The 26,570-nt window shown below is 39.3% G+C and overlaps 1 protein-coding gene across 1 annotated transcript in view; it reads left to right on the top strand.

Moving 5' to 3' along the window:
* The window catches only part of ntmt2 (N-terminal Xaa-Pro-Lys N-methyltransferase), a 41,003-nt gene extending 18,818 nt beyond the window's left edge, over positions 1-22,185 (top strand). The window contains exons 2-4 of the mRNA XM_059984452.1: positions 3,456-3,631; positions 20,832-21,081; positions 21,929-22,185. Coding sequence (XP_059840435.1) covers positions 3,456-3,631; positions 20,832-21,081; positions 21,929-22,185 — 683 coding nt within the window. The remainder of the gene's footprint in view (positions 1-3,455; positions 3,632-20,831; positions 21,082-21,928) is intronic.
* Positions 22,186-26,570: the final 4,385 nt, after the last annotated feature.

The raw sequence follows: 26,570 nt of genomic DNA, 5'->3' as shown, positions 1-26,570 counted from the left end.
TGCTGGATCCCATTCAATGCCCTAGTGTCTCTCCAATGCTTTATAGCACCAGGCATTCATACGACCGGAAACAAAATTGCATAACACATGAAGTACACAATTTTCAAATATATTTCATTTTACATTTATACTAGATATTGAATTTCACAAAAAACTACTCAGCTACAATGTATGTCCAGACAGATATTAGATATCCAAAACCAAGTATGTTATTCTTACAGAAAATATTTCACAGATGAAATAGGACATTCATATGCATTTCAGAAACAGTGATAGGACATGTACAGTAATGTTCCATGGGGATATTTTCTTTTAATTTATATATTCACAAGATCAGAATCAGTCATAATCAGGTTTATTATCACTGACATATGTCAAGAAATTTGCTATTTTGTGCCAACAATACAGTGCAAGACATAACAATGACTATAAATTAGAAAAATAAATCAATAAATTTTGCAGAAAAAGGAATAGTGAGTTGGTACATGGACTATTCAGAAATCTAATGGCAGAGGAGAGTTCCTATTATGTTGATTGTGGATCTTTAGGCTCCTGTGCATCCTCTTTGATGGTGAAATGAGAAGAGGGCAGTGAGACTCTTCACTGATGGATGCTACCTTCTTAAGGCACCACATTTTGAAGATGTCCACGATGATGGGGAGACTTGTGCCTGTGATGGAGCTGGCTGAGTCCACAAGACTATGGACCCTCTTTTGATATTGTGCATTGGAGTCTCCATGCCAGACAGTGATGCAACCAATCAGCAGCCTCTCCACTGTACAGTGATAGAAACCTGCTAGAGTCATTGCTGACCTACTCAATCTCCTCAAATTGCTAATGAAATAGAGCCACTGGCACACCTTCTTCATGATTTTATCAATATTTTAGGCCCAGTATAGATCCTCTGAGATGATCATGCCCAGGAACTTGAAGCTGCTCACCTTTTCCACCGATGACCTCTCAGTGAGTACTGGTATATATTCTTCTGACTTCCCTTTCCTGAAGTCCAGAATCAATTCCCTGTTCCTACTGATGTTGAGCAGAACCCTAAATATGCATTCTTTAGGTGCGCCCATGTTGATTATCAATGAGGAGGAGATGATATTACTGGTCTGCATTGACTGTGATCTAGTTCAAGATGTGGATGTTGTTGGCCATGCCAGCAATTTGTGTCAGTTTCCAAAATCTGCAGAACTGAGGAAACAAGTAAGGTCAACCACATTGGGGGGCCTGGAATCCCATAGAGCCCAGACTTGATTTGTGAAATCAGTGTTTTTTACAGGAATCCAGACATTTCATATTTAACATTATTGATACTAACTCTTTACTTCCAGAGTTTAATTATTTAGATTTGAATTCTCTCACTGCTGTAACCCATTTCCTGGTTTTTCACCTGGCTCCTACCAGCCTTCTCCTTCCCACCCTCCCCCACCTTCTTTATAGGGCCGCTGCCCCCTCCCTCTTCAGTCCTGACGAAGGGTCTCAGCCCGAAACGTTGACTGTTCATTTCCACTGATGCTGCCCGACCTGCTGAGTTCCTTCAGCTTGCTGTACGTGTTGCTTTGACCCCAGCATCTGCAGTGTACTTCGTGTTTGTAATAGAATTGGAACTCGTTTCCATATCAATAAACCAGCACTCTGGATACATGTCAGGAGAGTGGACATACAAGTTAACTGACTCTATTATACTGGCCTGAAACCACTCATGCATGTTTGCTTATCACCTTTCAACCCCACCTCTAAACCATGCTACAAAGGACATGGAGTGCTGGTGTTTGAATTGAAGCTTGGTCTGGGGGCAAGGCGTTTACATGTTCTTGAGTTTCACAGTGAAAAAAGAGGATAAATAAGAAGTGTTCAATTAAACTCGCTGCACCTTATAAGCTAAAATAAGAAGTGGGATATGTGGAGTAGGATTGGATTATAAACCATTCCAATATTCTCAGCTGTCTCCATGTCAGCCTTGCTCAAGGTATCTCTGGCTTCATCGCCAATTCCAATGATAGGCAGTAGTCTTGAGGAGCTAGATCTGTTTGCAATATATCCCATGTACAATGGTGGCAGTGTCTCCACAACATGCGCTAATCCATCAAATATCATGGTTGGTGTTGGATGAACAGAAACATTAGATTATCTAATCAGAGTATGATGTTAACTGTGCCAAACTTTACTGTGGGTTATTCATGCAGCAGACTCTTGCATATCCATGACTATCCAATTGCTTGAATACTTGCTTATTACGATATTATAGCATAATTTGGATTCACAGCAATAGTTTTACTCAAGATGGTTTAGAATCATTTCTTAAAATACTACATACTTAACCTCAAAATCTCATATTGGAAACATTTAGATGGTTTTGAAATTGCGTGTATATATACTATTCTTTTGAACAGACTCATTGTTATTAATTGTATATTTTATTAATATATGACTTTATTGTTAATTGTATCTGATGTTTTTTCTCATAATACTCTCAGTCCTCCATTATTATGTATTTTCTACTTGCATGTTTAATCTTCTTGGCCCAGGCAGTGAACCATTTACTGGGTGATATGGTAGACAAGGGCAACTCCTAAAGCCTTTGCAAATTCTGCTTGTAGTTAGTTTTTACAGCATGTACAAGAACATCTGGTCTTCATTTAGTACATTGAACCTGACAGCATAGTAAAGAGTAGAAATTTGGTTGCCTTATAGAGAATTATAGATGCAGTTTACTGCAGAACCACTACCAACCTTCCATCTCACCTATCTCGAACAGCTTTCAGTCTCTCAGCTCCAGCTGAAGTGAGACAGAGAAACAGGAAAACACGATAAGTATATATTCCGTATCTAAGTTTGGTTCACTTTTAACAGATAAACATTATGTAAGGACAAGAACCCTGCCCGGCACCAACTGGGTAACTTCATATGGTGTTCCCGTATGAATTACGGGTGCAAATCTGTTTGGATAGCAAATTCCAAATGTTCACACATGGAGATAAAAAACAAAACCTCCAAAAATGAGCTGAAAGGAACACCCTCTTTAGAAAAACAGACATGTGGAGATGGAGGTGCTGGGTGATAAATCACTGCCAAATAGTACGTCCAATGCTAAACTTTTAATATCATTGGTCCTTAATGTCGGAGACCAAACATTCACCTTTGATTGAAGCTAGGGGGAAAATTGTGCTTTTGATTATTTGTAAATCTCTTTTCCCAGCTATTCTCATTGGAGATAATGTACTTGTAGCAATTGTAAGTAAATTGGAATTTGATGTATTAAAAGATCTGGCAATTTTTGTAAACTCTTTGAAATAATATTAAGAAATGATTCTTTGATTGATCCTTTTAAATGAATGTTAAACAATGAAAAAAATACAGAAAGAGGAGTAAACTGTAAGTTAAGAACATGATAGATAGATTAATTTCTTCTCATATAAACATTTTTTGTCTTTGCTTTTGTATTTTTTTAGTGAAACTGTTCGCATTGACAAGTGAAGTCATTAATGGCGAAATGCAATTTTATGCCAGAGCGAAACGTTTCTATGAAGATGTGCCAGCAACGGAGGAGGGTATGATGGGAGACTACTTGGAACTCAACAGCACAGACATTGAAGCGTCCTGTGTGTTCCTTAAGAAGTTTGTTGGAGTAAGTTTAGTCCTACATCTACACAGAATTAACAAATACAGTAAATAATGCATATCAAACACACCCCTGGATAATCAAATCAATATTATTGATATTTCTGGGTGAACTTCAAATACAAGTTGGGCGCAGTGTATAATATCATAGTACTTAAACTATTTACAAAAAGTGTGCATTTGTTCTTACTAAACTAAGGTATGTTTGTGTCAGAGAACAGCACCCAAATTTGTAATCATACCAATAAGGTCCCAGATTCAGTCTCTGTCCAAGTAGTGTTAGCTGCAAAGAAGCTAAAATTCAGCAAGGGCTTCCAATCCACATTGCAAACCAACAGACCCTTCTTCTGTATAGGGATAATATTGTGCAATGGCAGAATCGGGTCCTGCCATGATATCCTGATTACTGAATATATTACTATCACAGGCAGATTTTCATAGCAGCTTTTAATGTGATAAAGTTTACTGGCTAGACTAGCAATACGTATGTGGAGAGAGGCTTAAAGGATGCATTTGATGGGGGTGGGGAGAGCAGGGCTGAGATGATTGATGGCTCTAGCACTGAAGGTGAAAGGAGGCGTGATCTGAAAGTGAGGCCGGCGTCAGTTTTATATGGGCAGTGAAGTTCAGAATCATTTTAAATTGGTGATGGAACTCGAGAGAATATTGAATGTGGTTTAAATAAGCATTTCAGTGGCAATCGGGTGAAGTGTGGATTAAGATGGGTGGGTTGCAAAATGCAAAATAAATTGCTTTGCAAGAAAGTGGATTTTGAAACAGAGCCCAGATTAGGTAGCGGGGCTATTGAAAAGTTTAACCCAAAACAGGTTTAGAAAGCTGAAAGCTGAAAGAAACATAGACTCTGTGGCCACTTCATTAGGCACCTCCTGTACCTAATAAACTGGCCACAGAGTTTATGTTTTCTAGTGCTGCAGCCCATCCACTTCAAGTTTGACTTGAGTATTTGGGAACGCTCTTCTGGACAACACTGTGGTTATTTGAGTTCCTGTTACCTTCCCGTCAGTTTGAACTAGACAGGCCATTCTCTTCTGACGTCTCTCACTATCAAGGTGTTTTTACCCACAGAATTGCCACTCACTGTGTTTTCTTTTTGTTTTTTGCACCATGTAAGCTCGGTAAGCTCTAGAGACTGTTGTGCGTGAAAATCCCAGGAGATCAGTCATTTCTGAGAGACTCAGACCATCCTGCCTGCCACCAACAACCAACTGTTCCATGATCAAAGGCCCTCTGGTCACATTTCATCCCTATTCTAGTGTTACGACTGAAGAACAACTGAACTTCTTGAACATGTCTGCATGCTTTTATGCATTGAGTTGGTGCCACATGGTTGGCTGATTACACATTTACATTAACAAGCAGGTATACAGGTTTATCTAATAGAGTGGTCATGAGAGTAGATGTTGGAACTTTCTTTAAAACAAGTAGCATACTGTGCATCGTGGCTCCCTTCATGCTCCATTACAGTAGGTGGCGGTAATGCACCTCCCTGATAGGTGTGAGCCACCATTAGCACACAAGAGCTGTTGTAAAATTCAAAGAATTAACTACTTATGCAGAAAATTATCTCAGCTTATTCATTAATGATGCAGTATTGGCTGAGGAAGTTGATGAGGAGAGGATGATAGGGAAGAAGCTGTGGGTTTCCACAGTACATGTGTAAATGCTGCCTGTACGACCAGATAAAAGGACCCTAAAGGACAGTAGGTAAACAAAGAAGTGATACATTATCAGTGAAAACTTGGACTCCCTCAAAGGATGGGAAAATGAGTTGTTCGGAGTAAATTGCAGCAAGAAGAGACAGCCCCAGGCTAGGCAAATGCCATAATGAAGGGCAGTGCAGATAAAACCATTCTTGGCAGTAAATGTTGAGGAATTCAGGAAAAAATGTTTTATTGCCAAAGATAATAATAGTCACAAAAATGACACTGGTGGTTTGTAGCAACAGACAAAAGTACTGGAGGAACTCAGCAGGTCAGTCAGCATCCATGGAAATTAGTAAACAGTCGACGCTTCAGACCAAGACTCTTCATCAGGACTGGAAAGGAAGGGGGAAAAAGGCAGAATAAGGTGGGAGGAGGAGAAGGAGCACAAACTAGAGGGCGATAGGTGAGGTCAGGTGGGTGTGAGATGAGGGAATGAAGTAGAAACAGAGAGGTGATAGGTAGAAAATGTGAAGGGCTGGAGAAGGAGTTTGCTAGGAGAAGAATCAGCCAAGAGAGAAAGTGCAGTAGGAGGGGTATCAGGGGGAGGAAATGGCCAGGACAGCAGAAGAGAAGAGGTAAGAGGGGAGCCACAGTGGAGAATTGAAGTAAAAAGAAGGGGGCTGGGTCCAAATTACTGGATGTTCGAGAAATCAATGTTCATACCATCACGTTGGAGGCTACACAGCCGGAATATGGAGTGTTGCTCCTCCAGCCTACGAATGGCCACATCAGGGCAGTAGGAGGGGCCATGAACTGACTGGTCCGAATGGGAATGAGGATTGGAATTGAAATGGTTGACCACTGGGAAATCCTTTCTTTTTATACCGGCTGGAGCAAGGGTGCTTGAGAAAGTGGTTTCCCGATCTATGTTGGATCTCAATGTAGAGGAGGCCACACCCGGAGCACCAGATACATAGATAACTACAACAGGTTCACGGGTGAAGTATTGTGTTGAAGTGACCTGGACTGGGCTCTCAGGGTGCGAAGAGGAAGGAGGAAGAATGTGGTTCTGACTGAAATGAAGGAAACAGAGGATAGGATGGTGAATAGTAAAAAATATATAAATACTGCAGCCTTAGCATTTCGCAATTCACATAATTGGCTCAGATAAAGTCACCAAAATTTGCTAAATCTGACACAAAAGTGTGTTCAAAATTAGAATGTGAACAGGATGTAAAGAAGTGAGCAGACAATGGAGTACAATGTGAAAAGTTGTTAAATGGTCTATTTTGGCAAGAAAAAAATGAAAGAAGAAGCATACACTGTGTATATTCATTGTCTTTGGTTACTGTTGCCCATCCCCTCAAGGCTTAACTTGTTCTGCATTCAGAGATGCCCTTCCACACACCACTGTTGCATCCTCCAGCACTTTTGTCTGATTATTTAAGTTACTGTCACCTTCCCGTTACCTTGAACCAGCCTGGCCATTCTTCACTGACCTCCTTCATTAACAAAGCATTTGGTTTCTTGCACCATTCTTTGCAAGTTCTAAAGTCTGTTGTGCATGAATATCCCAGGAAATCAGCAGCTTCTGAGATATTCAAACCACCCTGTCTGGCACCAACAATCATTTCACAGTCAGAGATTACATTTCTTCCCCATTCTGATGTTTGGTCTGAAGCTCTTGACCATGTCTGCATGCTTTTATTCACTGAGTTGCTGCCACAAGACTGACTAAATAGACATTTGCATTAACAGGCAGGTATACTGCTGTACCTAACAAAGTAGCCACTGAGAGTATTTTGTAAATAGTACGAGATTACAGAGTTCCGAAATGCAGAGGATTTTGGCTGTCCTTTGTGAATTACCCATGAGTAATTCACAAGAGATTTGTACACAGGTGCAACAAGAAATCGGGAAAACTAAATAAATAAAATTGAATACAAAATCAGAGACTTTGTATGTGTAACAAAGTGTTACTATGTGTTACAGGGACTTTGGGGTTCAATTATAAGAGGTATTGGTAAGATACTAAGTATTGTGTCTTATTAAAAGATGATTGTTAATGAATTGAAAGCAATTCAGAGGACAAATTAATAGAATATTTGGGTTGTCTTCTGAGGAAAGTATGGAAGAGTGAAGGGGCATTCAAATGAAAGACAAAAAATCCTGAGGGTCTTGTGGTGACGATATTTCTTCCTGTGGGAGAATCTAAAACCATGGGAAAGAATTTTTTCTTTTAGAGGGTTGTGAGTCTTTAGAACTCTCTTCCTGAAAGGGTGGTAGCATCAGAGTCTCTGAATATTTTTAAGCCAGAGCTAGGTAGGTTCTTCAAAAACAAGTTACAATTAGACTAACTATTGCCTTTTAAATTGCAGAGGGACCTACTCTTGCTTTTAGCTTGTATGTTCATATGTAATATGATTTGAACATAGCATTGAGACATACCACTGAATGGTGAACTGTCTTTCACGGCATGTCATGAAAAGTTTTTATTGCTGGCTTCTTATTTGTTTAGTAAAGCATCTGGTAACAATTATTATAAAGATGGGATGTCTGCAAGAGTGGATTTTTGGAACCAAACCAAATACTTTTGAGTAACTTGGTTGAACAGAATCAAATAAAATGAGGGTGTGGGAGAAAATTTTGAGGATGCTGCTACTGTTGGAGGATTATGGTTTGAGAAATGACTGAGAAGATTGTGATTGTCATTTTGGAGGAGAGGTATAACTGAGGTGTGCTCAATTACGAACAGAAAGGGCCCAATTCCTTTCACAGTATAGTGAATAATTAAAAGACGGAGACTTAATATGATTGGTAAAATTAGATAGAGAGGAAATAGTTAAAGTCCTCCTTGAGAGGGCAGTGAGGACAAACCCCTCAGCACATTTAAAACATACCCAAGTGAGAACTTGAAGAGCTGTGAACTGCAAGACTATGCACCAAAAGTTAGGAAGTAAGGGAAAGTGACGTAACTCCAATTTTGGTGTGGAACGACACACCATAGACCAAATGGTTAAAACCCTGTGCCTTAAGTTTTTGTAATGTTATGGTGTTACCGTTCTATGAATCAACATGTTTCACTTCTACATAATGCCCTACTTGTCTGGCTATTAATTGCTTTCCTTAAATATCATAAATAAATGTATTTTTTCTTTTGGCTTATGAGCAAAAATTAATTGGAACAGAACAGCAACAGAAACTTTGCATCTCAATACATTTGAATCAACCTTCAGTTTTAAAGAATCACAGAGTTATGTAGCACAGAAGCAAAGCTTTCAATTCACCATATCAACAAGTTGTTTTCTATTCTATTGAATGTTTTACTTAAATATTCCAAACTTAATTTTTAACCGTTCTATAATCTTTAATATTGTAATTACCCTTTTTTAGTCAGATAATTTTTTATTTGACATCCTACTTCCTTTTATACCCAGGCCAAATTGTGCTTAAAAGTCAAGAAGCCATAGTCATGCAACACAGAAATAGGTCCTTCGATACACCGTGTACACTAACCATCCAACATCTACTTACACAAATCTCATTGTATTGCTTCACTTCCCCTATTCAATTACGTACAAGGGCAATTCGGAGTTACAAATTCACCTCCAAAACACACACATATTTGGAATGCTGGAGGAAACACAGTGGAAATCACTGGGAGAATGTGAAAATGCACGCAGACTATATCAGATACCAGGATTCAACCCAGACTGCTGGAGATATGAAGCTGTGGTTCCTCTCCACGAGCTACTGTGCTGCACATACATCTAGGGCACCTACTAGAGGTAACGTGGTGGTTTCATAACACATCTTGCTCACCTGTATATATTATAATCTCTGAAACCTGCAGACAGCAGTTTTGAAATGACTGCACAGCTAAGAGGCTACGGCAAGAAACCCAGGTCATGATAAAATCATTCCAAGAACTTTTGCAATTGAAGCGGGACAAAAGGAATTGGAGGTAAACTATGTAAACTGGCCAGAAGTCGGGCAAAATATAAGGAAGTAAGTACCAGGTGCTGCATACAGAAGGGAAAATAAGGTAAACGCAAGCACTCAGTGTCTACTTTATTAGGTAACTCCTGTGTCTAATAAAGTGGCCACTGAGTGCACATTCTTGGTCTTCTGCTGCTGTAGCCCATCCACTTCAACGTTTGACATGTTCTGCACACACACATAGGGTTACCGGAGTTACTGTCGCTTTCCTGTCAGATTGAACCAGTCTGATTATTCTTCTTTGAGCTTTCTCAATAACAAGATGCTTTCACCCACACAGTTCCCAATCACTGGATGTTTTTTGCTTTTTACACCATTCTTTGTAAACTCCAGAGAGTATTGTACATGAAACCCCCGGGAGATCAGCTGTTTCTGAGATACTTAAACTAGCCCGATAGGCACCAAACAATCTTTCCCTGGTCAAAGTCACTTAGATCACATTTCTTCCCCATTCTGATGTTTTGTCTGAACAACAACTGGACCTTTTCTTCTTGTAAAGTTTAATGGTGGTTGGGAGACTAACTGCCACTGCTACCTACTGAAATAGAATATGGTGCAAGGAGAAGGGAACTCTACCCACTAGATTACTTCCCCCTCAAAAAGAAAACTCAAATAACATAAAAAGTCTAATGCTTTTCAGAAAGTAAAATACACACATATATATTTCAATGGCAGTGATATTCAAACAAACTTTCCATGTTAAACTGTGTCTGTCCCAAAGATATTAATTTAGCAATTAGATGTTTCCTTTGCACCTTACAGGAACTGCATTCAAATAATACACAGTACGCTACATCATTTCTTGACAAGTGCACTCCCTACAAATGGCCATATCATTTTGAAGAAGGAATTATTCAACCTAGTATGTCTAATAGGTAAATGTGTAAGTGCAACTTCTTCTCTCCTTTTATACTCATCTCCCAGTTGAAATCAGACCATCCTCTGAATTTTATTTAAGTGCCATCCTTTCATTTCCTTATCCCATCTTTATTGCCACAGTGATCTTGAACAGATTATTTTAATTCTGGCTTTCACCTCCCCTTTATGCAAAGGCATCACTACATTCACATCCCCCTCATTTCCTTCAACCCCATCATGGGCAGGGACCCAAAAACTGAGTGATGCACCATCAATAACTCTCTCTCAGACGTGAAGGCAAGATATTGGCTTTTATTGACTGGAAGAAAGAATAAGCAGTAGTTGACCACCATACTACATCCTGGAGACTGAGGGCCAGGCTCAGGCCTCAATCGCCTTTATACCGGGGTCTGTGGGAGGAGCCACGGTCAGTGGGAGGGGCCACAGGAGCGGTCAGCAGGTGGCGTGTCCAGACAGGTATATGTAGTTCACCACACTGAGTGCACAAGCCAAGACCTCAACAGCTGTTGTCCAATTTCACTGAGCCTCTCGACCATGCCTGCATGCTTTTATGCATTGAGTTGCCACTGCATGAGTGGTCAATTAGATAGTGGCATTAGTGAGCAGGTGTGTCTAATAAAGTGGTCACTGAATGAACTTTTTAATATTCTCTACTACAATAGCTGAAACAATAGTTTTTTTTAAATGAAGAGCTTCAGTTGATTCAGTGTGTTCAACCAACGCACCATCAACATCACTAATAGAATATTTAGCAATTTATCTAAAACAGTGGAATACAAATCAGGAAAAACTGCTCTGTGTTGTTTCCTTTGGTCAGTAAGGCATAAGCTATAGAAATAGTCAGAACTCTTACTTAGAGGTTTTAGCTCTTAGAGACTGGAGAAACATTATGCCTAGAATCGGATTTCCCCAATATCTGATATGCTAAACAGCTGCTTTTAGAAAGACACACACAAAATGCTGGAGGAACTCAGCAGGTCAGGCAGCATCTATGGAAATGATAAACAGTCGACATTTTGGGATGAGTCCTTCCTTCAAGGCTGTAAGGGAAAGGGGAAGACTCCAGAAGAAAAAGGTGGGGGAAGGAGAAGGAGGATTAGCTGAAGGTGATAGATGAAGCCAGACAGATGGGAAAGGTAAAGGGCTGGAGAAGAAAGAATCTGACAGGAGAGGGTGAACCATGGGAGAAAGGGAAGAAGAAAGGATACCGGGGGAGGTGATAGGCAGGTAAGGAGAGGACGTATTTTAGAAAGGATAGGCTGAGCAAGCTGGGCCTTTTCTTTTTGGAGAGAGGGAGGGTGAGGGGTAATTTGATAGAGATGTACAAAATGATAAGAAACATAGATCGTGTGTATAGCCACCGACATTTTCCCAGGGAAGAAATATAAGCAGCATAACTGTAAAGTGTTTGTAGGAAAGTATAGTGGGGATGTAAGAGGTAGGATTTTTACAGAAAGAATGGTAGGTGCGTAGAATGCACTGCCAAGGGTAATGTAAAAGCAGATACATTAGAGGCATCTAAAAGACTCTTAGATAGGCACATGGACAAAAATATGGAGGACTTCGTGGGAGGGAAGGGTTTAATTGATATTGTAGTTAAAGGGTCATCATAACATTGTGGGCCAAAGGGCCTATACTACACTGTATTGTTCTATGTTCTGTGTTCAGCTCTATGTTGCACTAATACCATATCAGGATTCACTGGGACATCTTTGCTTTAAGAAATTATTATTCTGGTTTACTTACCCGAAGGGAATTCAATGTCTGATCTGTGCAATTCACAGATGCTCTGCCTGCTGAGTCGGCAGCAGCCAAATCATTGGTGCCCCTGTCCATGGGAAATGGGTCAGTGCTGCTTCCAAGGCAGTCTCAGGCACATGGGTCTCCCAAGGAGATCCCCTAACCTTCGGGTGGAGCAGGAGTATCCTGGTCATAAGCCTTTGCAATTAGTCACATATTGAGGCATCTGTGGACTGCTGCTATAATTTCACAGAACCCTGCATATGCACTATTGGTGGTGAGGTTTTATTGGAATAAAAATTACAGGGGGTGATTTGCAACTTTAAAAGAGATACTTTGGAGATTGGTGGGGGACCCCAAGACACATGTAGTTCACATATGGTGTGATTAATTTTTATAAGTCTGAGAGGCATCCATTCAGACACAATTAGCCGAGACTTCAAATGCTATCCTAAGCAAATAAATATCCATTCTTTCTGCTCATTCAAAAACTCTCATGATGAAAACGTTACTGTGGCTGCCAGCACTTGGATTATTCAAATCTAAGGGGTCCAAGACCACCTGCAATTTTATGGTGTTACCAATTATGAAAGATTTTGCCATGATATTGTTAGCCACTGATTCTATGTATAAATAGTTGGCAATCCAGCTGCAAGCAGAAATATTGAATACTCCCCAGTGAAAAAGATATTTATCTCTGGTTGGAGGGGTGATGCGATGATGGATTGACTATTAGAACATGGAACACAGAAATTTACAGCAGAGAGACAGGCCCTTTGGCCCGCAATGTGGTGCTGAACCAATTAAATTAGAAATCAAAGGGCCAACTAGACAGGCCACTTCTGCCGACACAATGTTCATATTCTTCCACTTTCCTCACCTTCATGTGCCTATCTAAACACCTCTTAAAAGTCCTTAATGTATCTGCCTCTACCACCACCCCAGGCAGTGTATTCCAGACACCCACAACTCTGTGTTTAAAAAAAACTTGCCCCTCACATCTCCTTTCAACTTATCTCCTCTAACTTTAAGTATATGCCCTCTGATATTAGACATTTCAACCCTGGGAAGAAGATACTGTCTGTCTACTCTATCTATGCCTCTGGTAATCTTATAAACCTTTATCAGATCTCCACTCAGCCTTTGTCACTCCAAGTTTTTCCAAGCAGTTGTTGGAGTACATGCCTTCAGGCAGCATCCTGGTAAACCTCTTTTACACACTCTCCAAAACCTCGACATCCTTTCTATAATAGTGTGGCCAGAACTATATGCAATACTCTAGATGCAGCCTAACTAGGGTTTTAAAAAGCTGCAATGTAACTTCCTGACTTCTGAACTCAGTGCCTCGATTAATAAAGACAAGCATGCCATATGCCTTCTTAACCATGCTATCAACTTGTGTAGCTACTTTCAGGGAGCTGTGAACTTAGACCCCAAGATCCTCTGCTCATCAACACTGTTAAGGGTTTTGCCCTTAACAGTGTACTGTCTCTTTACATTTAACCTATCAAGGTGCAACATTTCACATCTGGCCGGGTTGGACTCCAGCTGCTGGTTCTCCACCCACATCTGCAAGTGATTATTTCCCCATTGTATTTTTTTGCCAGTCTTCTACACAATTTGTAACACCACCTATCTTCATATTATCTGCAAACTTGCTAGCCCACCCATCAGGTCATTTATGTACATCACAAATAGCAGAGGTCCCAGTGCAGATCCTTACAGAACATAATTCACACAATTTCAGCTAGAATAACTCCCTTCAACCGCTAACTTCTGTCTTCTCTGGTCAAGCCAGTTCTGAATCTAAAACAGCCAATTCCCCATGAACCCCATGCATCTTAATGTTCTGGAATAGCTGCTTATACCTTACTAAAATCCATGTAGACAACATCTACAGCTCTACCTTCCCATAACCCTTATCACCTCATCAAAAAATACAGTCATTAGTAAACCTCACTTGTGGCTACAGAGGGCACAAATATATTGGTCAAGGTCCTAGCAATCTCATCTCATCTCTCATATCCCTAGGGGTTTGTAAACCTTAATGCTCTTTAAGAGACCCAACACTACCTCCTCCTTTACTTTGAGACGTCCTTGCGCTTTAGTAAGCTCAACACTGATCTCCCTGTCCTCCACGTCTTTCTCCTTGGTAAATAATGAGTTAAGCACTCATTACAGATCTTATCCACATCTTCTGCAACCAAGCAAATGTTCCCTTCTTTATCCTTAAATGGTCCTTCCCTCTCCATAATTGTCCTCTTGTCCTTGATGTATGTATAGAATGCCCTGAGATTCTCTTTAATCCTTCTTGCCAAGGAATATTTATGACCCTCCATGGCTTTCCTAATTTCCTTCTCGAGTTCTTTTCTGGCTTCTTTATAATCCTCAAGGGCTCTGTTTGATTCTAGCTTCCTAAGCTTTACATAATCTTTCTTTTTCTTCTTGACTAAATTCATCACTACCCTTGACATACAAGGTCATCTTGCCTTGCCATCCCTGTCATTCCTTCTGACTGTCCTGTATGCTGTGCAGTTGGTCTTTAAACACTCTCCACATGTTGGATGCAGGCTTGCACAAAAAACAGCTGCTCCCAATTAAATCTCCCTAGTTCCTGCCTAATACTCCCATAATTTGTCCTGATCCAATTTAATACTCTCCCACGAGATCGATACAAATCCTTATCTATATGTATCTTAAAACTTAAGGAATTGTGGTCACTGTTCCCTATCTGGTCACCCAATGAAAGGTTGCTCACCTGTCTGTTATATTTAATACTCAAAAAGCAAATTAAAAGAAAAAGATGGGAGAGCCAGGGATAACTCAAGTACATTTCATATTTACATTAGTGAAGTGTACACTTATATGGTGGCATAATGACGTATGCCATTCATGCACTTTTACATATAACCCATAATGAATTATGTGAAACAACAAAGAATGCTTAATCAAACAATGTATTTACAATATTACTGAAATAAATTTTCCTCCCTGCTTAGCTATAAATTCCACCTCAATATACAATGCATTCTAAGTGATGGAAGGACTGTTTGATGCTCTGAGAGTTATGTGATTGGATTGAACTTTATATTGGTCTCCTTCAGTTTTCCAGCATTTTCTTTCTTATGGCTGATCTGTAAGTTTATATGTGGGTGGAGGGAAGGGGGTTTTAAATCTATTGTTGCTGTTCTTTTTTGCAAGTGAGGAGTTGGTCATTATTTATGTCTCTGCAGGGATGGGTTGGACATGTATTGCTATGGTCGCTGGCTTTTTATGTGGTGTGGGGTTTACATGGATTGTTACTGTTGCTTTTTCCGTGGGTGTGAGTGTCAGGGATGTTACTTTTGCTGTTTATTTCCTGCGGGTGGGGGCTGTGGATTCTGGGGTCTGCGAGTTTTGTTTCTTTTACTTTTTCACGGGTACTTCATGGCTATCTGGAAAAGGCAAATATCAGAGTTGTATTGTACAGGCATACTTTGCAATAAAATGAACCTTTTACATTGATCTTCACAATATACACAGTATAGATATAACTACTGTGTAGACATCCACACTAGAATAAATTTTAAATTGTCCCATTCAGGCGTAAAGATTTAATCTTTGTGGAGGATTTCTTATTCTTGTGGGAAACGTCTTTCCTGATGAGAGAGGTTACACTAGGAATTGACTCTGGGACTACAGGAAGTTGTTCTGACAGCTCTGGATACTTTTCTTCTCCTTTCTTCTTTCTTCTTCAAGATGTTCTTGGTATCTTCTGGATATGTTGATATCCCAAACAGTGCATGGCAAGCTGCTCGATCTGCTAATTTATCCCAGGACATCAGACAAAGCTTCAAGCCAAAGCTTTCATTTTTGATCACGTCTAGATAACTGGCATGCAGCTTCTCCAACACTTTTATCACTCAGCTTGGATGGTACAATAAATCTCAATGTCCACATAAGGCAAACCCTGTCAGGGCAAGTTCATCCTGGCTCTGATATAACTGGGGGAACTTGAACTTCTGCAGCATCTTCCACCCGTTTTGGGTGGCCATGTAGACCTGAGACAGTGTGGGTTCTTTACTGGTTTCCTTTTGAATCATTTCTTCTGTATAATAAGGAGACAATTCTTTGTAAAAAACAAATTACTGAAGAGGACATTTATTAAAAAGAAGAATGTCCTCTTTTGTAACTTTTTCAGGTATTTCTTTTTCCAAGGGTAAAGGAACAATCCATTAGCATTTCCATGATTAGTTGTCATCTTGAATTTGATCTTGTAATTGCAGCCCAACTCTGCATACATGCTGCTTTAGTGGAACACCCTTCTGTGGGCTGAAAGTGGACACTATGATTGATGATCAGTAATGAAGGTAAACTCTCTGATGCAACCACTGGATGAAATGCTTAACACCCCAAACCAGATTCAAGACCTCCCTGTCAATCTGTGCATAATTTTTCTCTGCAGTAGTAAGGGAACATGATGCAAAGGCTATGGGGTGTTCACTTCCATCACTCACAATATGACTGCAACTACAGTATACCATAAGGCATGGTGTCACAGGCAAGCTGCTCTGGATGATGTGAATCATAATGTGTGAGAAAAGTCCACCTCACACTGCTTTATACATTACCATTTCTTCCCAATCTGTAATAATGAGTTCACGGGGTGTAGCAAAGTAGCCAGGTTTGGCAGAACCCCGTTATAGTAATTGGCGTATCCTGAAAGGACTGCAATTGTGACATATCCCTTGGCCTTGGGGCACCCACCACTGCTTGAATTTTCTCAGTACACTTGTGTAATCCTTGTGCATCGATGGTGTGGTCACTGTAAGTGATGTGTGGTTTAAAGAATCCGCAGATGTTGCATTATGCTTTGAGTCCATTTTAATCTTTTTAAAGTTCAAAGTAAATTTTTGTCAATGTACATGTATATCACCATATACAATCACATGATTCATTTTCTTGCAGGCATGCTCAATAAATCCACGATAGGAAGATAACCATTGTAGAATTAATGTAAGACCACACCAACTTGTTCATTCAATCAGTGTGCAAAAGGCACCAATCTGTGCAAATATAAAAATAAAGTAAGAAGAAGGAGAAATAAATAAACAATAAGTATCATTGACATGTTGGCATTGAATACTAGCATCACCTCAGAACTAATCAATAACACTGTTTTGAGATGTTGGAGGTGATGTTTCTCACCCTGACTGGTAACAATGACACAACCTAGGTAACAGTGAGCACCTGGACAGCCTTGCAGCACCCAGTCCATAGCTTGCTGCCAGGGTGTAGGTGCAGATACTACTCCAAGAATAAGCCCTTAATGAAAGTTTATGGTGAGAAACTCTTTGGAATCTTCTTCCATTTGCATCTGAGAGTCAACCTCAGATAAGTGCATTTTGCTGGTGTTTTTTCCCCCAGAAAGGTTTGCAAAGGTATCTTCTATCGCGGGCAGAGGGAATTGATCTACTTCAGTACTGGGTTGCTGGTGACCTTAAGATCCTGACAGATCAATCCTTCTTGGCTATTGGGAACACTGGTATTGCCCATAGGCTTCACTCAACATTGGAAAGAATTCCAATAGCCTCCATGTGATCTAGCTCACTGGCTACTTCAGTGTGGCATTTTCATTTAACACTTAATCGTCACCATTATTATATTTTGTAACTCCAAAAACTAGGTGAAAGAAAGACAAGGGAGAGTCAGAGATAACTCGTGTACGTTTTGTTTTCACTTTAGTGAGGTGCTCATATATAATGTTGGCATAATGATATATGCCATTCACATACTTTTACATATAATCCTTAATGAGTTATGTAAGCAACAAAGAATATTTACTCAAACAACGTATTTGCAATATTACTCAAATATTACTGAAAGATTAAATACACAACAGTGGCTAGGCTCATTACCCAACACCAGGCCCAATACAGCCCCTCCTCTTGTTGGATTATCTACATATTAATTTAAGAAGCCCTCCTGGATGATCTAACAAATTCTGCCCCATCTAAACCCCTTGCACTAAGAAGGACCCAGTTTATATTAGGGAAGTTGTCCCCCATGACAACAAACTTATTGGTTTTACACCTTTCCTTAATTTTTTAAAACATCAAAACCCTGGGACATTAAGCACCCATTCCTGTCCCTCCCTCAACCATGTCTCTGTAACCATGGCCACAACATGCTCTCAGTCCATCACCTTTACCCAAAATACTCCTAGCATTAAAATACACATACCTCAAACTATCCATCCTAAATCAGCAAGAAGTCTGTGCAAATCAGTGCAGTCCTGACTTCAATCACAAAGGTGAAGCTGTTATTACACTGCAGAGCATGGCCCAGTTATCAGCACAATTTGGTTATTGTCTCCACCCCAAAATAACTCAAGACCTCTTCTATCATGCTTAAAAATACAAGAACATACGAAAACAGAAGCAGGAGTAGGCCACCCAGCCACTCAAGACGGCTCACTATTCAATATGATCTTAGTTTATCTGATTCTTCTGTGGCAGCTTTCCATAGTTCTCAATCATCCTATCTTTCAAAAAATATCTACAGTGAACTCCAGTTAAGTGGGCCATTGGTTAAGCTGGGCAGTTGCTTATTTGGAAAAACTCTTAAAAAACAAAAACCAATTTGAGAAAATAACCGGGATTCCCTTCATTTACTTGGGACACTAAGTAACATCAGTCATATGCATTTTTGTGGTTGTTAGACATTACACCATACTTAGAGTGAACAGTTTTTAAATAGCATCAGTTGCGCATTTTTTTCAGGCTTGGAGATGCCAGAAACGGTCAGGAGTGAAAATAGAATGATGTCTCTACTTCAAAAATGTAATAACTACAAAGAATTTGAAGGTATCAACAATCATCTTGGACATTATAATGAAAATAAAAATTTGAAGAATGCGATCGTCGAAAGAATTATGTGAAGGCAGTCCATTATCTGCAGTAGATCTATGCTAACTTTGTTTATTTACAGTCAATCAAAAGAACATGGCAGCATACACTCAATGAATTGCTCCATTGATAACTCCATTAATAGGAACTAATACACAGTTTTATAGCACTGTAGTATAGACAGTGTTCTGTATTTCATTTAAATATGTAAATTGTTGCACAGTTAAACAACTGTTTATCTCTTTATACATTTTTAATTATTTCCATGAAACCAACTATTTGGAGCAAACAATGTGATTGGGCCAAAATATACTAGTCCCGATATGTCCTTATTAAATGGAATCTCCTGTTTTCCCCAGTGTGAGTACAGCATTAAATAACTTAATCTAAGTTTTTGTTTATGGTTATCGCAGCTTAACTTCTCAGATTGCCTGCAGGAAAGCAGAGGAATTTGTCCCTTTTCTCCTCCTTTCTCATCTTCTACAAAGGCTCCAGCACCAACTTAAAAAGTTTACCAACCCTACCCTCCAACCCATTATCAGCCTATGCTGCATTCCCTGACAGACACACATTGGCATATACAGCTTGAAAATCTTCAAAATGAGAGCCAATACCAAAAAGCAGAAGCAGTTCTGTAAGTTAAGAGTAATATATTGATATATTACTGTATATTATATCAGAGGGCACAAGGGCATGACTTCAGGATTGAAGGACATCCATTTAGAACAGAGATGTGGAGAAATTACTTTAGTCAGAGGGTGGTAAATCAGTGGAAATTGTTGCCACGAGCGGTTGTGGAGGCCAAGTCATTGGGTGCATTTAAGGCAAAGATAGATGGGTTCTTTGCTGATGACACAAAGGTTGGGGGTGTTGTGGATAGTGTGGAGGGCTGTCAGAGGTTACAGCGGGACATTGATAGGATGCAAAACTGGGCTGAGAAGTGGCAGATGGAGTTTAACCCAGGTAAGTGTGAAGTGGTTCATTTTGGTAGATCAAATACAATGGCAAAATATAGTGTTAATGGTAAGACTCTTGGCAGTGTGGAGGATCAGAGGGATCTTGGGGTCCGAATCCATAGGACGCCCAAAGCAGCTGTGCAGGTTGACTCTGTGGTTAAGAAGGCGTATAGTATATTGGCCTTCATAAATCAAGGAATTGAATTTAATTTAGGAGCCAAGAGGTAATGTTGCAGCTAAATAGGACCCTAGTCAGACCCCACTTGGAGTTCTGTGCTCAATTCTGGTTGCCTCACTACCGGAAGTATATGGAAGCCATAGAAAGATAGATTGAGTGAACTTGACCTTTTCTCCTTGGAGTGAAGGAGGATGAGAGGTGACCTGATAGAGGTGTATAAGATGATGAGATGCATTGATGGTCTGGATAGTCAGAGGCTTTTTCCCAGGGCTGAAATGGATAACACAAGAGGACACAGGTTTAAGGTCCTGGGGAGCAGGTACAGAGGAGATGTCAGGGTTAAGCTTTTTACTCAGAGAGTGGTGAGTGCATGGAATGGGCTGCCAGCAACAGTGGTGGAGGTGGATACGATAGGGTCTTTTAAAACGCTTTTAAACAGGTACATGGAGCTTAGTAAAATAGAGGGCTATAGGAAAACCTAGTAATTTCTAAGGTAGGCACATGTTTAGCACAACTTTGTGGGCCAAAGGGCCTGTATTGTGTTGTAGCTTTTCTATGTTTCTTGATTAGCCAGGGCATCAAAGGGTATGGGGAGACAGCAGGGGAGTGGGGATAACTGGAAGAGTTTGGATCAGCCCATGATTGAATGGTGGAGCAGACTCGATGGGCTGAATGGCCTACTTCTGCACCTATATCTTATGGTCTTATATATATAATATTTGTTCAGTAAATAATAGAGGTGACATTTACAATCCTTCAGGTTGAAACTTGACATGGGTTTGATGTTATACTTCACCAGTACTATGGGTGATTTTCAGGCAGAATTTGTACAGAATAATATGGATTATGTGGCTATCCAATATCAATCTGTTATAGACTAATAATGTACATTTAATTTTGACAGGGTCCAGGAAAGTCTGATACTGAGTATGCTTTGGACTGTGGCTCTGGCATTGGCAGAGTTTCCAGATATGTCCTGCTGCCTGTTTTCTCCTCTGTGGACATGGTGGACATGATGGATAACTTTTTATTTGAAGCTCTTTCCTACATCGGAAAAGATGTAAAGAAAGTGAAGGATTACTTCTGCTTTCCCTTGCAGGGGTTCACTCCACCTATTAAAAAGTACGATGTTATTTGGATTCAGTGGGTGACTGGTGAGTTATGACTAGAAAAGAAGTGTGCAATTTTGATATCAGAACTGCAGCAATGTTGATACTTCTTGAATTATAAATTATTGGTAGTTTTTTTCATCAGTTCAAAATTAATGGATGGTCTTACATCTGCAATGCTTCCATTGGTAGAGTTTTGTGTCAGAAGTTAGCAGATTGAAGAACCACTTCAGGCACTTAAGCATAAAATTTAGACTGACACTGTATTGCAGGATTGTGGAATGTTTTTTTTGCACTTAATATTAAACTAAGTCTTAAAATTGTTGTGGCATATTTAATATCACAGCAATGACTTAACTTTCAAAACTACTTCATTGACTGTAAGCTACATCTGAACAGTTGAAGGTTATGAGAAATGTTATATAAATACAAAAATGCAAATCTTCTGTTTCCTTTCCTGTGTGTAGAGATGCACATTGCCATCACATTTACTAAAATTTGCTGAATATTTTATCTAAGAAATTAATTATCAAATTCAAAGTCTGATGGAGCAGATAAAAGAATCAAACAATGAAGAAAGAACCCCAAAGGAAAATTGATAACACTTGATTATTTAAAAACAAATTGAACCATGTTCAATCATCCTATTTTGGAAAGATATGACCTTCCTCATGAGGAGTGAAAAAAGGTCAGTTAGGCCATCTCTGAGCCGCTCACGTAATCTCTTACAGAACAGAGCTTGCAACAATCAGGGAAAATCATATCTTTCTACTCTCTTGGCTGAAGATGGTGTATTGTTTAAGAAAGTCAATGCAACAAAATAAAAAAACAACAGAAACTAAAAATATTCTGAAACTATTAGGATTTACCTTTGATTTTTCTTCCACTACAGGACATTTAACTGATAAGGACCTAATGTTATTCTTAATAAGATGCAAGAACAGCCTGAAGGATGATGGAGTTATCATCATTAAAGATAATGTTGGTCGACAAGGATGTATTCTGGACCAAAGTGACAGTAGTGTAATTCGGGACATCGATATTTTAAGGAATATCATAGCAAAAGCTGATTTGGATATCATCTGTGCTGAGAAACAACTAGACATGCCCGAGCAGTTAGTACCTGTGTGGATGCTGGCCTTGAAATAGTAATTTCTCTAGTAAGCTTGTTAATCTCAAACAGTCCTGATTTTAGACTTCCTCTTTGGTGAAATTATCCATAAGGTATATAAAGATTAACATTGGATAATGCTATACCTTGATCTATAAAGTCTGCTTTGTACATGATTCAAGTTTAAGGTATTTATTTCTCAGTTATTAGTGTTTTCTTTTAACTTGATTGCAAGGTGCAGATTTTTATCAGGTAAAATAGTCATAGCAGGTAAATGCACTTTCAATTCACTGTCGATGTTGTTTAAAGAAGTGAAGTTATTTAAACATCAATTATTCTGTGCATTGACACTGATCAAATAATTTCCAGAATGTCAGTTATAGATTGGGTCCATAAAAAACCCAGTTTAGCTGGATATCTTGGAGGTCCTCAAACAGGGGCAGAAAACAGAAAAACAATGGACACAGTCAATTTTTAAAGTAGAAATGATTTACAGCTATTATTCTTTTCTAAAGTAGACCAGAGCCTATCTCTGGATTTTAGAATTTAGGACCAGCAAAGAACCACCCTAATAAAAGTCTTGAACAAACTGTTGCTTAGCAATTTAATTGTGTAGTGTTTTTCTAGAAACTCTGCTTGTCTGAATATTACTTGATTTTTGAATGTAATTCTTTCGTAATGTGTTTGTATTGAATTCTGCCACTTCTAAATTCGGTTGCACACTCTATAATATGATTCATGCATGTTCTGACGATGAATTTTCTAAAATGAGCGTGCACGTAGGTAGGAGAAATAAGGTGATATGAGTCCATATTCTTACCGTTGCTGGGCATTCCTATCCTAACAATGTTTTAATACTCCCCATAATCTAATGGGGGCATTCCTGAGTTGATCACAGCACAATATTTTGCTTAATTTAATTACTTTCTATCTTTCAGACCCCCCCCCCTTTATTAAACAAACCCTAGACCACCTGCCCAACCCGAGTTTGACACTTGTATGATATCCTGCATCTGCTGATTCTTTGGTTCCAGGCCCTCATCAATAAACCCCTTCCTTTGCATGTACTCAATCAAGTCCTTCCCCTTTCCTGCCTCAATTTCTTGATAATGCCTGACTCATTGAGCTCCATCCATCTCAGCAATCAGCTCCTAATTCATCCAAACTTCTCTTCCTCCACTGTTTGACTGGAGATTGCAAGCCAATCCTGCTTTCAGACTCTCAGCTCTGCTCTATGATATTGCTGTTCCTGGTTCCACCCAATGTGCTATACTTCTGTATGACTATTTCAGTACCACCTGGAACTTTGAAACTCAGGCAATACCGTTCAGCTAAGTGTTGGACTACAACCAAAACAGTCAGTAGCACAATGAGTACAACAGATTAACTGCAGGAGTAATGAAGTTCTAGGCTCATGTGTTCAAACAGTACCCTTATATTTGCTTTTTTTAATATACACATGTATAACTATGAATTTGTTCTAGTGTGCCATCACAGTGTTGGGGTTGGGGATGGCTTTCAGTGTTTTTGTATAATGTTGATTTGGAAAATACAGACAATAATTTGGAAATAAAACATTTAGAATCATAGAGAAGTACAGCACAGAAACAGGCCCTTCAGCCCATCTAGTCCATGCCAAAACCGTTTAATCTGCCTACTCCCATCAACCTGCACTGGGACCATAACCCTCCATATCCCAACCATCCTTGTACATAAACAAACTTCCCCCTCACATTCCCCTTAAACTTCACACTTTTCCCACTTAAACTATGAACTCTAGTTGTGTGTCCACTTGTTTACTTCTTGGTGTTTTTTATCCCCAAGGTAAAACCACACTGATGGAATGAAATTAATCCTTTTTCCATCATTACTAGAGAGTCATTAGTAATATGAAGTGAATACCATCCGTGGGCAGTATGAAAGAATATTGCCACATACTGTATATTATAGTTGTGTCTAGGGTAAACAGCTGTTGATACTTGATGCATTCTTGGCTACTGGTTTCCTCCTTCCCTTGGGATATCCAATGAACAACTTAATCCCACTGCATTTACTTCCCTAGCAAAATGGCCAACTCTATCAGCTTTGATAGTTCAATGCAAGCAAAGACTCATCACAAATGGTTCAGGAGCAAGGTTTATCCAATAGCTCTGCCAGTCATCGATTTTAATGAACATTGAATGAGAATCCAGCTCCATGAATGAATTAAGCAGCATCATCAGCATTATGTGAAAGACCTCCTTATTAAGGAGTTACTTATAGTTTACTGATTGAAATGTCTCTGTCAAGAGCAATTAGCTAACTTTTGACCTTAGGATGAGTTTGAGGGGCATGTCCAACTAACTGCAAATGTTTTCCTCTAATCTGTTGTACCTAATGAGACAATGAAGGAGTTCATAGCATTTATCAGTCCTGTATTGGAAAAAGGAATTAGAAATGTTCATGCCACCATAATAGTTTCTAAATTCTTAAAGAGGCAGAAGATTACGGGGGAAATTTGTGCCAGCAGTATAATAAAAACACACAAAAAAAACACACAATTTTGAACAATTTCACAACTCCCATTCTGGTAAAACTCCAAAATATTGCAAAGAAACAATTCATGAATGGAAGAAAGCTTTTCACGATGCAAATGAAAAACAACTGGAAGAAACTTCCCCTCCGCCATCATAATTCTCCCTCATTTCTAAAATAAGACTTTAAGATACAAAACAGTGTTTCCTGAGGTCAACTGAAATAAAAATCTCAACTGTTTAAAAAGTGGACTTCATCAATCATAGGGTTAGTTAGGAATGGCCAGTGTCAATCTGACCAAAAGTTACATCAGATTTTATAAAGATGGGATGAGGAGCTCCAGCTGAGAAGCTCTTCAGTTAATTCAGCATGTGGCTTTGAAGGAGCTTCTTAAGTTTCAACAGCTGCACAATTGCTGAATCTCAGACTCTCTATGTTATTTAAGAAGACAACTTTGCATCTGATATAATCAGCAAAGTTCACTCACTGATAACATTACCATTCAATGTTGCAAAGTAAACTTCATTTTGATTCTGTAAAATTTGTCTGATGACCGCAGAATTTTTTACATGATGTGAAAATACTGTTAGGACATTTTTTTTTTTGCATTCCTTTCTCTGGCCATAGCAAAATCTCAAGATCTAGCTGACAGCAAGTAAGTGCAAATTGGTGTTCACAAGCACCTAATATTGATCCTTGTGTTTGCTTATAAAGCTGATTCCTGTAAGGAAACTCCTATGATGATCATTTTTATTTGCAAGCATTTTCAGTGAATTTCCACCTCAGCTATTCAACCTCAAATTATCAAATGAAGTTGGTTGTGCCTAGCACTGACTCCAAATTACAACATAAAATAACCCTCGTTCACACAGTTTGTAAAGAAGTACACTGTTTCTGGTTCACACATGGCAAATTTTTGAACATCAAACGCAATAGGACTATCTGGGGTCCTACAAAAAGCACAGTTGGTGTTCTTTCTTCACTTCATGAAGCAATAACAAGGGGAAGAAGAAAAATCTAAAACCAGAAATGGGAAGAAGCAAACAAAATTAAAATAATAGTTCTTCAATATTCTTTATTTATTAACAGTGTCAATATCGGAAGTTTAAATCCTGTTTCAGTAAGTAATCTAGGCCAATAATCATTCCTTTATTGAAATGGTACTGTATTGTCAGAAGTCCCATTCCTTGGACAATTTCCAAAACTGCCGTCACATCACCAATTACATTTGCAGAAGTGAAAATCAAAGATGCCAAGAGCATTTACTTCTTCCAGTGCCAGACAACACCCCTCTTCCAACCTCAACAGAAACAGATGAGGTGGTGTATATCACATTACTGTTTACTGGACCCTACTGAGTGCAAAGTGGCTGCTGATCTGACATCACAATATTAAGAAAGCTGAAATGATTTCTAAAAACACAGTTCTGTAACTACCCCTCAATCTGTAATGAATGCAGGTGTACTAAAAATGTGAAGTAGGAACAAGAGGGCAGAGTATTGTCTGAACGGTGTCGAGTTAGGTAAGGGAGAAATGCAAAGAGACCTAGGAGTCCTAGTTCACCAGTCAATGAAGGTGAATGAGCAAGTGCAACAGGCAGTGAAGAGGGCAAATGGAATGTTGGCCTTTATTACAAGGGGAATTGAATACAAGAGCAAGGATGTTCTTTTGCATTTGTACAGGGCCCTGGTGAGACCACACCTGGAATATTGTGTACAGTTTTGGTCTCCAGGTTTAAGGAAGGACATTCTGGCAATTGAGGAAGTGCAGCGTAGATTCACTAGGTTGATTCCTGGGATGGCAGGGCTGTCTTACGCAGAGATTGGAGAGATTGGGCTTGTACACGCTGGAATTGAGGAGATTGAGAGGGGATCTGATTGAAACGTTTAAGATAATTAAAGGATTTGAT

The sequence above is a fragment of the Hypanus sabinus genome, chromosome 11 (genome assembly GCF_030144855.1).
Source record: "Hypanus sabinus isolate sHypSab1 chromosome 11, sHypSab1.hap1, whole genome shotgun sequence".
NCBI lineage: Eukaryota > Metazoa > Chordata > Chondrichthyes > Myliobatiformes > Dasyatidae > Hypanus > Hypanus sabinus.
Note: the sequence above shows the minus strand (reverse complement) of the source record. Positions and strands in the feature narration are given on the sequence as shown.